Source organism: Trachinotus anak, unplaced genomic scaffold, assembly GCF_046630095.1.
Source record: "Trachinotus anak isolate AG129_WGS33_773 ecotype Australia unplaced genomic scaffold, CSIRO_AGI_Tana_v1 ptg000002l, whole genome shotgun sequence".
NCBI lineage: Eukaryota > Metazoa > Chordata > Actinopteri > Carangiformes > Carangidae > Trachinotus > Trachinotus anak.
Genome location: NW_027273853.1, coordinates 4,493,954 through 4,509,581, shown reverse-complemented (window position 1 = coordinate 4,509,581; position 15,628 = coordinate 4,493,954). Strand labels below are relative to the sequence as shown.

Sequence of the window (15,628 nt, the reverse complement as noted above, 5' to 3'; positions counted from 1 at the left end):
CCACTTGGTCTTTATATTTTGGTGGCCCATTACAGTAAATGTGGCCTATTGTTCCATTGTGTGTGCGTGTGTGTGTTGTGTGTGAGTGTGTGCGTTGTGTGTGTGTTGTGTGAGGTAACGCCACACATTCTGACTGTGCTGTGGTGTATACGCCACGGCGCCGGTGCTCACTGCAGCCAATCCCAGCATTTCAGGGAGAGAAACAGAGAGCGCAGCCATACGCAGCCACATCATAAATCTAATTGTAATTCCCAAATCAACTGTAGCGTCACCCTGCGAGGGGCGCCGGCAAGTTTGTCACACACTCCTTTGTGTGCTTTTCTGTGTGTGTGTGTGTGTGTGTGTGTGTGAAGTGCTATAGCTTTTAGTTGGGAGGGGTGTTTGAAATCATACTTGTGCTGTTGCCATGCTAATCTCGTTAAATAAGTCATCATAATTTACATTTCCTTTTTCCTTTCTGCAGGATGAACATTTAGCTGTTTGCAAGTTGACAGATTGTTTCTGTGTGTGCTTGCTTGTGTAAGCCTATGCAAAGCTTTCAGCACCTTAACAAAGGATAGTGTACTTCATTACAGTGCAGTCATAGCTTGATACACACATAGCCTGATACACACATTCATATATATATAAATATATATACATACAAGCTTCATTAATCCCCGAAGGAAACTGACGTAATCCTCACTTTCCATTCAGTTTTCCCAGTTGTTAAAGCTCCTGGTAGTGAGATGTTAAGTGATTAGCCCTCAAAATAACATAGTAGACCCTGTAATAGTGAAGTAGACCTCATGTCATATTTGAAAATAATTTTTAGACGTTGTGCACATGGAGTATGAGAGCTGGGAGAGGTTTGCTACGTCTGAAAACGAGTCATAAAGAACAAGTAGGAGACTGTTCTCCGTGGTATTTCAGCTGATGCACTCTTGAATTGTCCTAATGAGGAAGGTTCCACACTGTTTGGTTTAGTTCCCTTCAGATATGTGTTAACACATATACATACTACACAAAAATAATTTAAATTACCTCATTAAAAATTCTAAAAAATACATTTACTCTCCCACCCTCATTGAGAAAATGTACATACAGTAGAGATCACACTTACCTAGATATCAGGATACATCTGGTCTGTTCTCGGGCCACATGCTTGTGTTTCTTCTGGCCCAGTGTACGGTTCTACGGCCCAAGTCTGACCCATATACAGTATGATGATCGAATGCCACTTCCACATCTGGACCAATTCTGGTGCACACACAGAAAATCTTCCGGCTGTCAGTCAACACCAGAGGAAAACAGCTGGAATCTACCCAAATGTGGAGGTGTGTGGGCCAGACTCGGGCCATGGAACTGGGGAGTGTACAGGGACAGAAGTTTGATTTTGCTACCTGGGAAGGTGCCTGCTGGACCATGACCTGGTTTCTAAACTCGTGATATCACAAAATCACATGTCTGAAACTTCTTCTTCTGCACAGCGAGGGTCAAACATCAGTGTGAAGTCACAAGAGGCAAAACATTTTTGAGAGGTGGGGAACTTGAGAGAAGATCCATACTTGTACTTAATGTTATTGAACCTAACTTGCTTTTCTACGAGATGAATTTGCAGGAATCGTTTTCATATGAATGGATCCGCTGTAGTGTTTATTAACCAGGAAACTGCAGTTACCAAATGCATTATCACTGAGAGCAGACAAAGAAAAGATGAAGTTAAAACCGGATGTCTGGCAGTAAAGAGTGACACTTGCCTAGTTATCGTGCTAATTGTTCTTCTCAAGTGAGGGAGAAATTGACATAGTGATAAACTGAGCGGTAATTACACTGGCTTTGAATTTACCTTTCTTTTCTCCTGGGTTTGGTGTGTGAGTGTGTGTGTGTGTGTGTGTGGGGTTGATGAGGCATAATGACAGGCTTTCTTCATGAAAGCCTGGTCTTGGATGGACCCCCTAGGCAAATTCACTTTTTGATTTTTAAAAACCATCTTGAAGAGTAGAAGGAACAACCCCCCCCCCCCCCCCCCCCCCCCCACTTCCCCTCACCGATCGGGCCTTTAGATCAAGAGAATTATAAATTGTTATTACAAAGGAGGAGCCCCCTTCAGACGTGTTGGAGAGGCTCTTTCAATGAGGCATCAAAGCCACCATGTTTATGATCATGGAGGCTCCACTACTCATTAAAGCACACAGAACGGTCACGGTGCTGCAGCAAGCTGCCGTCCTCTTTGAGCTAAGAGCTGATGATGCTTAATCATTCAAATGCTTTTGATTCAAAACAGAGATAATTGACCCCTGCACTTCCTCTGAGTTGATCATGTTTCATGATGAGCTCTGTTTGTCTCATTTTGTGGATAAAAACTCGTCTAGATGTTCATAGAAAAGTTCAGGTAATTTAAGGTCAGACATGAATGTTTTTTTTTAATATAAATATAAATAGCATTTTTGTATTCCCACTGTACCAATTCAATTTCAATTCAATTCAATTTTATTTGTATAGCGCCAAATCATAATACACATTATCTCAAGGCACTTTACAGAGTAAGGTCAGGACCTTACTTTGTTAAAGAGAAAAACCCAACAGTTCCCACAACGAGCAAGCGCTTGGCGACAGGGGGGAGGAAAAACTCCCTTTTAACAGGAAGAAACCTCCAACAGAACCGGGCTCAGGGTGGGCGGCCGTCTGCCTCGACCGGTTGGGTTTAGGAAGAGATAAAAAAGGGGGGGTGGGGGAGGAGAGAGGAGAGAAGAGAGAGAGAGAGACCAGGAACAGCTGTGTAGGTAATGGTGTTATCAATAATCAATACTCAATCAATCAATAATCAATCAATACCACACATCTGTCGTCTGGTAGGTCTTTGCTGGGGAACAACCAAAAACCTACAGGCTGATGGTAGTGTCAATAACTCTCCATGTGTTTGGAAAATGAAAATTTAATGTCCATCCAATCGCAGTTGACACCTGGTGGATTCATCCTCTGGGGACCATGAAGATCTGCGAAAAATTATGATGATAGATAAATAAATATGAATAATGTAACAGTTCAGCTGATAACCCAGGTTTTTCATTGCTTCAGTCACTGGATTCATTATATTTGGGACAGGCCTTTAATTCCTTTCGCACAAAACTGAGAGGAATTACTATCAAACTGATTCTTTAAACCAGTATGAATATCAAATAACATGTTACCAATCATTCACTTGATGTAGCTCTGAGAGACAGTGCATCTAGGCCAACCCAGAGAGAGAGAGAGTTATTTAAACCTTTAATTGCATGAGTAAATTTGATAACTTAAATTTGACATTTTTCTCACATTTGACCTTTTTCTCTTTGCTGCCATGGTTTTTGACCGTGAACGTCACTCACTCTTGTGACAATCTGCAAAAAATGACAACACATCCAAGGAACCTGGCGTCTAATTGAGACCTGCGTTTATTAGACAAAATGTGCAGCCACACCGGGCCAGAACAAGGGACTTGGCGTTTAATTGAGACTTGGCTTCTAATTGAAGTTTTAAGGTAAATAAATAAAATGAAAAAAAAAATATATAAGTTGTTTTTATCATCAAAAGTAGCAGGACTTTATATAACTAAAGCATGTGTAGGCAACACTGTGGTGCAGTGGTTAACACTCTGAAGATTCTGGGTTCGAACCTGCTGCTGCCTTCCTGTGTGGAGTTTTCATGCTGGTAGGCCGCGGCCCTCAGCGATAAGCAGTATAGCTAATGAATGGATATGACAAAGCATGTGTTTTAAGTCGGGCTTTCAGTGCATCCCTTGAAACTTACAAACAAAAATTTTTTTCCCCAATATACTCATACTGAGAAAACTAATCAATCTAATTTTAGGGAGAAATGTACCGTACATTAGTTGTAAAACCTTCCCTTGAATACACTGTTGGACATTTTTCAGCTAATGAAAATTGATAACAATTATAAATTGGGAGGGGGGCTTATTAGAATTCCAAAGGTCAGCAGCCTTGGGAGGCCTTCAACAATAACTAAAAAGCTAAATGCATTACCTGAATAAAAGAAATTCATACAAAAAAATCCTGTTGAAAGGAGTTTCTTTAGCTGTGTCTGTGTTTCCATGTCTTTGAAACATTGCATAAAGGCCTATACTTCTTTTTTTTTTAATGCAGTTAGAACTGAAAAAAAAAAATCTACAGCACTTATTCAGGAAAATGGGCAACGGACAAAAGGCCAATTTTTCCTTTTTGAAGCAAAGTCCTTGGGTCGTTTTAAGTGCATTAGTCCGCTAATTAAATATTATATGTTTAACGAAAAATGCCGCTTTGAAAGCAGCTGGATTGTTTGACTCAAAGACACGGCTGTAGCCTTGATCAGTGGAACTGTGCGCGACCATGGGGAGGTAAAGAACGGCATTGTTGCCAGTCCCCCCTTCATCTGACCTGCTGTCATCCTCTCTACTGATTTCACAATCACATTCTCTTTTGTGCTTTCCTCAGAGATAAAGACACTAGACACAGTTACGCAGAGAAAGGGACACTTCTGAGCATGTTGCATCCATTTTGCATAGTCTGATGTGTTTGTCTCACTGACTACACATCAGTTTATTGCTCACAAAATGGTATGAAGCGCGCCAAGCTACCAGTTAGCGACAAACTCAACAACCTTGGATTTAAACAAAATGTTACATCAAACAGAGTTCAATAGCAAAGTTTCACACTTGAACTTATCTTATTGTAGTGCAACATTTCATCCATCCATCCATTAGCAACAGCCAATCCCAGCGAGGCAAGAGGTGGAATTCACCCTGGACAGGTTGCCAGTCTATCAGACGGCGGACACATAGAGACAAATGTTCACACCTACGGGCGATATAGAGTCACCGGTTAACCTTCCCTTAATGTCTTTGGACTGTGGGAGGACACTGGACCACCAGGAGAGGGATAACATGTTAACGCCACACAGAAAGGCCTGGGCTGAACCTCCTGCTGTGAGGCGACACTGCTGCTCACTGCAACACTGTGTCGCCTTCTAATATTTCAATGTATTACAATTTCAATGTATGTTTCATGTTTTCATTAGAGGTATTCACATCCTTGTTTTCTCCAATCACTTTCAAGGGTTTTAACCCTTCAACCTTTACTGCTACTGTTGGGCTGGGTACACTCTGGACAAGTCACCAGTCTATCACAGGGCTGACATATAGAGACAAACAACCAAACAAACTCACTCACAAAGCTACGGGCAATTTAGAGTCTCTTCTAATTAACCTAATGTGCGTGTCTTTGGACTGTGGGAGGAAGCCGGAGTACCCGGAGGGAACCCATGCTGACACAGGGAGAACATGCAAACTCCACACAGAAAGGCCCCAGGCCGCAGGTTCGAACCCAGAACCTTCTTGCTGTGAGGTGACAGTGCCGCCCATTGTCCATTCAGACACACACACAAGTGGTGCAACCTGGGCCAAAGTCTCCCATGGGTGGGATGGTGTGTAAAAGGTTTTGAAAGGTTAAACTTAAAATGATTCATGAGCTGAGTCTTATGATCATCATCTTAAGATGCTTTTGGGACACAAGGCTCAGTGTTGTTGTTCATCTCTGGTGTAATTTTTCCCTTTAAGTGCTCAGAAGAATGGAAATTTAAACATCTACAATCCCATTTCAAGTGGGCAAACTCCATCTTCTGATGAAGGCCATGATCAAAAGCTCTAGAAGAGCTGCTAAACTTTGGACCATGTGGTGAGTTTTGTCAAGTTTTGTCTTCATTTGTTTTCCCTACAGTATCCGCTCCTGGCAACTAAAGCCTGATTAAGGGCTCCATGATTACGTTTAGGCAACTCAAAGCACTTGGTTAAGGTTCTGGAAACTTTGTGGTTATGACAAATATATCACAAGGTTAGGCAACCAGAGCACTCGGTTAAATTTCGAGAAAGGTCGCGGTCTTGGTAGAACACTGAAAAAGTCAACACTGATTTGAAGGATTAGACTGTAGAGCTAATGAGCTTTGTACTCTCTGCCATCCAGTCTCCCCACTTATGTTCACTGCAGTATAACGCCACACTTTATCCTGCACTTGAACAAACCCATCTCCACTTAACATAATCCGGGTGGGATTACATTTCCTCCTCAATGCATTAAGTAAAAGTAGTTGTGTGTAAACATAATTCGTAGTAGGCAGGGCTGTAATGCGAGCTTCACGATGTATACAGTGTCTGTGGCGATGTTATTATATTAATGCTTTAACTGTGCTGGTGTCCCCTGCAGTTCTGCCTCATATGAAAGTGTGCACACCTATTGAAGACAGGTTGCTGCAGCCACATTAACCACATGAGAAAACACCTTTGATCACGAACCACTTTCAAACAGAGCAACAAAGATTATTGTCGCCTCAGATCACCAAGTAAAATGTTTCATTTGACATATGTGAAACCTTTCAATTACACTGCTCACTGCTGCCTCTTAATATTGTTCTGTTGATTTATAAATCACCTCACTTTTATGTGGGTTTGACTGAAGCATAAAAGTGAAAGTTTTCCCCGCGGTGCCCATTTTGTTGTTGTTTCCGATGACGAGCCCTTCAACGCACAACAGAACATATTTGTGACTTCTGTTTCTGAAGAGGAGCGTATATTCTCAGTTTGTTCAGCACACGAATATCAACACATACACAACACATTGTGACATTGGAAATCTACAGTCCTGATCTTGGTGTTGACACTAAAGAGATTGCCCCCGCTGTCAGTCACAGTTAGCCACACTGTGTGGAGCAGCTGACGTTTTCTTTAAGTTTACATGCTGCATTAGCACGCTGCACTGATGAGTGCAACACAGCTCTGACTGCTGAGTTCCTGTCAGGTTAGATGCAGACAATAGAGACGATTCAGGGACACACAGAGGGGGGTCAGTTTCCTTACTGATGCATATCACTGACAATACAATTTATATGTATTTACATATAAATATGTGTAAATATGCAGTTGAACCACTTGGCCAGTCAGATGGGTGAACAATCACTGACTCAAAGACGAACAAGAAAGAGCGAGCGAACAAGAAAATGGAAGGAGCAGAGAGTCAGTGCTTCCTATACACTGGTCTATTTGTGATGACCCATCACGACATCAGCACTGACCACCACATGTTTGTTTCTTTTTTCTTTTACTATTTGAAAAGGGTAAAATCTTATCATTGCTCTCACAGTCACACCGACTGTGAGCGGCCCCGCCTCTCTGCCGTCATGCTGCTGAGGGAGAGCCAGCTACAGCAGAAGCAACAAGTGAGACAGACAGAAAACACAGAGAATCAGCTGCTTATTTCTTCAGTTATTTATTTGTCACAAAGTATTTGGTGATTAAAATATTTACAGTAGAGCACCATATATATGGTATTATCTGATAATTTTATAATTAATTTAACAAATAAATGACCTTGCTGGAATGAGAGCTTAAGAGCTAACGGTGGGTGGGCTGAGGTGCTGGAGTGGGTGCAGATGAGGTTCCCAATTTGCCCATTCCCATTCATAATTCCTAATGGTTGGCCTGTTCTTTTTAAAAGATAAATGACTTCATCAATAGTAATTGCATTTCAGCAACAAATGGAGCATTGTATTCATTTCGCTACAGCATAAGTCACATGATGTTTACTCTATATTAACATCAGCTGATCAAAATCCTGCTTGTGGTTTCTGTCCCTGTGCTTCATGCTCTCTGAGGAGTTTTAGAGTCCTGAAGCCTCCACCGGCTTCAGCTCTGCTGGGTTTTCTAGTTCAGGTTGTCTACACTGAATCATGGACTGCAGAGCAGGAAAAGGAGCAGATTTTAATTTGAAACATCCCAAATGATGGAGGTTTGACTGACCGTCAATATGGACCTTTTTCATGGCAAATACTGTCATGAAAAAGGCCCATGTTAAACTGTATGTATAGCACTTCTGGGCCCAGCATGCTGGCATCTCATACCTAAATGAACCTAATGGAACAGAGCCATAATTAATGTTAATGCTGACACCTGTGCTATTCATGCTATGACAAGCCTAAACATCTGCTGTAGCCTTCTATACTGTAAATCCGTTTGAGCTTGTTCAACTTCAAAAATGTAATTTCTGAGTTAACTTAACAAAAGTTAAATAATTCGTTCAAAATCTTTAAAGGTCCCATATTGTATAAAACAAGATTTGTCTGGTTTGATTATAAAGCAGGTCTAGGTTCTATATTAATACTGTGAAAGCATCAAAGCCTCAGTCTGCAGAGAAATGCACACAGCCTGTATTCAGAAACTGAGCCTTAAAACCAGCCGTCAGGACTTCTGTAACTTTGTGATGTCACAACAAAGTTCAGGCTCAGAGCCTTTCTTCCTTTCTTTTGATTCAAATGAGACAAAAAAAAATGTCAATGGGACATTTAAATTGTGAAAATGGACAACCAACAAAGGTAAGTTCATTCAACTTGAGAAAATGACCTTAATAAATTATGAGCATACTAACCTTCTTCATCATAATCGTAATAAATTATGAATGAAAACAACCGTAACTCAGCACGTATTAACAAAACACAGCAACTTTCCATCGTGTGTGTTCACGGTTCAACTCATCATTTCACATAAGAAGACTGACAGTTAGGTTAACTCATGTTTTTAAGTTCTGAAGTGGTGGAGTGGTGAAAATAATAACTATAAATTTAATTAAAGATGTAAAGATGTAAAGATGATCAAGTTTTGCTGATTCCATAAAATTTCTGTTTGACATTTTACATGCTACTACCTACAAAGCAGCTTAACAATAAGTCCTTAAGACAGAGACTGATTTAAAATAACACACTACTTGGTGCAGTGAAGAAGTTGAAATGAAAACTTGTTTTCCATCAGAACTGTGGTACGCACTGAATAAGCCTGCAAATAACTCTCTTATGGGTTTTATGATCGGGCTCAGTTTTTGTGGCTTTATGCGACCCGGCTAAATGTGGGAACAATTAATGTGTTTCTGGCGTCAGATTCATCTCAATTTGCCAAATAAGCTTATCGGCATAGTGACTGTGGTAAAACAAATATTTTAAAAATCACAGTGATAGCAAAACATATTAACTCACACTTCAGTCTGAAATAACAAACAATGGGGAGCCCTTTTATAAGCTTATTATGTGCCTTCATTCCACAATGGATATTGTACAATACAACAATGAAGATACATTTACATGTCACATCGGTGAGAAGTAGCAAATGCTACTTCTCATTTAAAAACTGTTGGTCCTTTATCCTCTGTCTCTAGTTCATTGTCAATCCAAAATATTCCTCTTTCTTCTCAAAGTAGAAGTTGAGTCGTGCCATGGCATATCTGGGAGGAGAGCAGAGGACAAAGCAGGTGATCAGAGAACACAAAGTTTTTTTTAAAAGCAGTAAATATTGTAAAATTTACACAGCATCAGCAGCATTTTAAGTGTCCTGCCCTATGATCTCTGTGGTGCATGATAACTATGCACTGCCTTCACTGGAGATTTATTGCACATACTAAATATAATAGTTTGACTTTCCCTGTCTTTCTGTTCTCTTTTCTATAGAGTTTAAATGCAAACACAGTACAATCTATCTTGTGCCAGGGAGCAGATTATGTTGAAAATAGTAAAATGTGTTGTCCACAGATGTGTTTTCTCTTTTAGAGTGCAGGTGTGTTAAACTCCACCTCCCTATGACATTGAGGCAGGTATAAGGACTAAACAGATGGACAGACAGATAGATGGATGAGGATGCAATGAATACCTCTGAGAAGTGACCAGACTGAAGACACGTGAAAACATGTATAACATGAGACCCAAGATTAATGTCCAGACACTACTTATAATTTTTACACACTTTACACACTAAATTCCTAAAAAATTATTGACTTTCTAAGTAAGGAATTTCAGTCTCAAAGGACAAGAATGCATTAAGTGTAGCAAGAAATATCCCTGTTAATTTGTTCAAATATGACACAAATATATAAAATAACCTGTCAAATAAAACATTAGATACACACAATATCCCATAAACAGTACACTTCTGTGGCTATATTAATACAAATAAAATTATCCATCCACATGGCCGTGTTCTAAAAGTTTCAGGCAAGTCTGCAACACAAGTAGCTCTGTTGTCTGTACCTGTAAACCGTGAATTAAGATCATCTGAGGAAGTCTGAGGACAAAGCAGATCATTTACAATTGGTGTCTGCACTTTTGATCCTGTGAGTTTCTGCCAATGGATAACTTCCATTAGTGTTTGACAAAATAAATAAATAAGTAAAAGTAAATTAGCAGTAAAATGTATTTAAAAGTGTACTTTTATTAAAGGTCCCATATTGTATAAAGGTAGATTTCCAAGTGTTTTTTGATTATAAAGCAGGTCTAGGTTCTATATTAAAACTGTGAAAGTATCAAAGCCTCAGTCCACAGAGAAATGCACACAGCCTGTATTCAGAAACTGAGCCTTAAAACCAGCCATTAGGACTTCTGTAACACTTCTGTAAAATTACACTGAGATGGATTTTGGTTCTTAAAACCACAAATATATCTTCTTATGGAGATCAACACTTCAGATAAAACACTATAAAAGTGTAAAATATGGGACCTTTAAGTCAGGGCCCTTTGAGGCACATTTTAAAAGTATGGTTGCACATAAGTCAGAGCTGAGATGACCCACATGACATCACTATGACATCTTCGGGGGCCGTTCTCTCCGACTTGAAAACGCTCCTCCAGAGGCTGACTCTCTGATGTTTCCAAATAAAGCACTGTGTCTGAAAGCTGTGCCAAAATGAGAAAAGCGATTTTGTATTTGTTGAAACCATATTATCGAAAGCTTCAATAAATCCAATGTCTGAGTACGCTGCTGCCCTTGGCCATTATACTCTACCCTTTGAAATTACGTGAAGTTTCTAAAGAAGAGAAAATGGAAGGAATAGAGAGGAGTTTGTCCTTTAATCAGTGCTTTCAATGCAGATTCACTTTTCTCTCACTTATTGCTAGGTGAGACAAAAAGATAATTCAGACACATACCTTTTAGTTACGTGTATCCCATCACTCTGTTCCCTACCTGTATATCTGTGTGAAACTGCTCTCTAATTATTGTGTCAGAGTCTGACTTCTGTTGTCTGCCCTATGCAGTTGCTCTCAGGAGTTCTTTCTTTCATGAACTTTCTTTGCTTCACTTATTGCTCATCTTTAGTTACAGAATACACACCAGTAGCTTGTTGATAGAGATGGATGGTACAATATGTGACCAACTTCATCCCCATCTCCTAGAAATTATGTTTAAAAACAACTGAACTGTTAATAAAAATCCTGGCAGCAGAAGCAGAGCGCAATTTTCACTTCTCTCACTGTGGCTTGGCAAACTCAAACAGGCGTTTTCTCTGGAGAGACAGAATTTTAAGTAAACCGTGTGCTGCAGAGGATGACTGACAGGTCTCACGTTCACTCAGACAACTGAATGAAACCTTCTCCTTATTGGACGCCAGCAACACCTGTTGTCACTGAGGAAAGTCTATGTCAGGTGTTCAGCTGCAAACATCAGATTTCTCCATGACGATCTTCCAGAATCAGTTTCTGGTGATATAATTGTGGATCAGCAGCGGCTAAAATAAACTGAATCAAGAGTTGAGTCTTTATTTATTCTACTTGAGCATGTCACTGCATAAGTGAATTAAAATTAGAGTGTGTGAATATGAAAAAAAAAAGATTTAGTCACAACGGTGGTTTTGCGTGAGTCTGACTTCTGGACACCAGATTGACTGAAATCTGTAATTGAATCTTTTACAGCATCTCTCCTCATTCTTTGTTAAATGCAAACACTGAGCCAGGAGCTTCATAATTCTCCCTTGCCTGTTGCCAGTTAAACTTTTTTTTCGAAATCAATAATTTAAGCTTATCAACTTTATAGTTTTAAAGTTCCTCTTCAGACATGTTTTAAACTGTGTAAAAATACTCTGCTATGAGGAATATTTTGTTTAACATGGTTTTCCCACATAAAAACTCTGGAAGCACATCTACTCTTACATCCTCACTGTGAAATTCTGGATCAGGCCTTGTGCCCCGCCCACCACCGCTGCTGATGCTCAGTTGACCAGTGAAAAGGCAGAGAGTATCAAGATGGCTAGTGCTGGAGGAAACATCAGAGACTCAGCCTCATGTTTGAGCCTCAGTCAGACCCAGACTCAGAACAGGAGTCTGTTGTGCACAGATGAGCAGACGTTAGCAGATGTTAGCGTCGTTGTTTGTTAGCTTGTAAATGGCGGTGGCTGAAGCAGCGTTAATGGTTGTGCTAATGCTTTAGCTCACTGTACTGATGAGGTTTTGGGGTTTTTTTTCCTGCCCCTCACTGACTGGATTGGTTCCTAAGGTTTGTGATGTATAAAACCCTGGCTGTCTGAATGGTGTTTTTATTTTTTTATTTTTTTTATGAGACTGTCATTGATTCATTACAGTTCCAAGGTGGAAATACTCAGTCATGGCATTGACTACTTATTCCTCTCTCATGATATGTTTAGTATCATATAAAAAACACCATGTTAACGAGGTTAAAAACTGGATTTTTATTGGAGGGGGTCTTTAAACTGGGCACTTCTGTATATGGATCAAGTGACATGCTGTGTCAGATTTAGTATGCTATTGTATCAGGTACATACATACAGATACAAATATATTGAATTGGCCTTGGGATGAATCCATACGCTGTGTTAAAGGACTGGGATCAGGATTAAAGCCAAAACCACACTCATTCCTGGACGATGACCTGGTTTGTTTTTGTCCCTGTACTGTCTCAGACTTTATTTTGTCAGTAAGACCTTCAGATTTGAAAGTGGGAGCAATAGACATAAAAATACAAGGTCCTGTCAACTCACTGATTTCAAATACCTGTCCTATTATTATATGTGAGCAAGATGATAAAAAAATAAGTTATAACGACCTTGCTTTCCCCTCCCTTCGGTAAGAAATACAGTAAACATACTTTACCGTTAAACAATACTGTACTATCAATGACATGTCTTCACTCACATTAAGCAAAAATGACTTTAACACTGGCAGGTTAAAATAATTAAACACCACTTGATAAAACTCAAAATCATTAAATGGACATTTAGTTAGCTGAAATAAAAAATGAAAAGAGTTTCAATGTCAGCTTATCCAAAAAAAAAAAAAAAACAGTACTTTTAATTGAATTACCTGTCGCTCCCGCACCCTTCATAAGTGAAATTACCTTTGAGTACACCCATTTAGAAGAACAGCAGCCTTCACAGACAATCCCATTCATCCCTATTTTTATTAAGGCCGACACCTAAAACTAGCATGCTCAACGTTTATCATCATCAGAGATGAAACTGAGATGTTTTTCTATTTAGCAGAAGTAGAGGAAAATGAACTCCCTCCAAAGCAGGTATTCCCTTTCACAATGTGCTTTTGTGCACAATTCCCCCAATTTTGCAGTCAGGCTATTCCAAACAGTGGGCCTCCTCCTCATTCATTTCCTCATAATAATGTCTTTGTCAAATAACGGCTCTCCTTGCCAACACGTCCACAAATCTAAACCACGGGCTCGCAGACACTTTCAACACATGAATAAAATCATATAAGGAAAGTAAATACGCACGGTGGAGGGAGGGCGGGTTTGCATTCCCCTTGTGGCTCCCTATTGTCACATCTACATCTGGCTCTGGTTAAAGCACAAGGCCTGGGCGACGCCTGTCACTCGATGGGAAGTCGGCGGAGATTTGGCTCAGGGGGATAACAGTGGGAGGAAACACACACACACGCGCACACACACACACACACACACACACACACACACACACACACACACTAACACACAGGGTTTAACTTTTAACTCTAACTTATTATCTCTCTCCTCATAGAATTTTTTTTCAAAAGCATAAAGCAGCAGTGCAGTCTGGATGAGGGAAATAAATCTGCATGGTTAAGCTGAGGGGAAGGTTGTGATCCTGACAAGTTAATGATGGTTAAAGCTGCTTTATTCATTATTTCTTAAAGTGATAATTTGGGTTGTGTGAGGCAATTAGTGTATTTCCTGCAGCAGATTCAGATTAGCATGCTGCCAGTTTAGAGAAGTAGACATGAGCACCAGCACAGATGCTGCTGTGGACTGGCTCAACAGAAAAAACGGGTTTTAGCCACTGAATAACAAGCACCATCAGTTGAAGTGTACACTTTATTCTGAATATTTTCAATGCTTTATATTGCCGTCAAACAGCACTTTCCTCTGGACCTATGTTTTCTCACCAGTTGAACTACGGTATTCTTATGCACAAGTGACTTATTGTAAGCTTAGCTCTTACTTTCTCCTTCAAACAGCTGATCTGCAGCGCACTGTGCCCTACCTGCACTTGTGCACAAAATAAAGCCTGCACTTCAGCTGATATAGGCTTTTTTCAGGGGCATTTTAAGTGACTGCTGACTGAATCCACAGCGCTTCTTCAAACTGGCAGCGCCGAGCCGAACCCACTGCAGGTGATAACACTATGTCTAGCTACCTCACACGATCCCACGAGAAATGACCCAAACCATCCCTTTAAATTTAATTAAATTTGAAATCTCCTGCTTTTCAGCCTCCTTTAGCTCCTTGTTTTGGTTCTGTGGTTCAGTCGACCTTGTTTCCAGCATCAGCAGGCAGCGATAACGCTTTGATACCATGCGCTCACCGTGCGCTAACTGCCTGGCACCATGCAGTTGACAGCTTGCTCATGTAGAGAGTCGAACATATGAGCCTAATATTTTGGCATCTGTATCGGCTTGAATTGGAGAAGAATTACCTCATAAATATAATAAATAAAGAAATATGTGCATGTGTGCGTGTGTGTGTTTATGTGTGTTTCAGAATACTTGATCGTTCTTGATCCAGAGAAAGAGACGATGCAGAATGGTGAAGTTTGTGTTCGCTTTTGTCTTTTCCTTATGAGTGTGTCCTCGTCATTTGTTTGAATAGCATAAAACATGTGTGTGTGTGTGTGTGTGTGTGTGTGTCTTTATGTGTGTGTGTGCGAGTGTGTATTAGGGGGACAGACCTGGCTCCCCATCTTTACTGTTGCTCTGAGAGCTCGTTTCAGTTTAACCCTCCAGTTAGAGAAATGTAACCCGACCCTCACCCTGCACTTTAGGACGACCTCAGCCGGCGGCTCAGAGGAGCAGACGTCTAGCAGGCGAACGTGGCCCAGCCAGGGATGAGAGACGTATACGAGAGGGAGGACCGACGGCACAGGAACAATAGTGCCTCTGTGCCTCAGCACCCCTCTGGATCACATTTCCTCCGAGGTCCAGATCGAAATGAGGCGGGGGCCCTGTCGCTGAACTAGCAAGTGGGCAGAGAAAGCCACACAGAGGGGAGGGTGCCGTATGTCAATAGTGATTAGGATCATGATCACAACTGCGGCGGGTGTGGGGCACACAGAGGAGGGAGAAAGGAGGAAAAAGTGGGGGTGGAGGGAAACATTTTGCCCTCCTGAACTTTATTGTCTGGTTGCTGGTAGTGAGGAATGTCTCCTGGACCTGTTTAAAGACAACTAGTCCCTCTGTGGATCATAGTGTGTTTAGAAATAAAAGAAATTTGAAAGCCTTTGTGGAAGCTCGGCCTTTCATCTTTTTTTTTGTGAAGCGGTTTAAGAGTGAAGAAAAACAGAGAATTGCATGTGTAAATATTTTGTCTGCG

General features: G+C 40.6%; 1 protein-coding gene across 1 annotated transcript in view; it reads right to left on the bottom strand.

Annotated features, from left to right (window-relative positions):
- Positions 1-7,258: 7,258 nt before the first annotated feature.
- Positions 7,259-15,628, bottom strand: part of LOC139629120 (ethanolamine kinase 1) — a 29,863-nt gene continuing 21,493 nt past the window's right edge. The window contains exon 8 of the mRNA XM_071491530.1: positions 7,259-9,275. Within this exon, the coding sequence (XP_071347631.1) occupies positions 9,206-9,275 (70 nt within the window). The 3' untranslated portion in view covers positions 7,259-9,205. The remainder of the gene's footprint in view (positions 9,276-15,628) is intronic.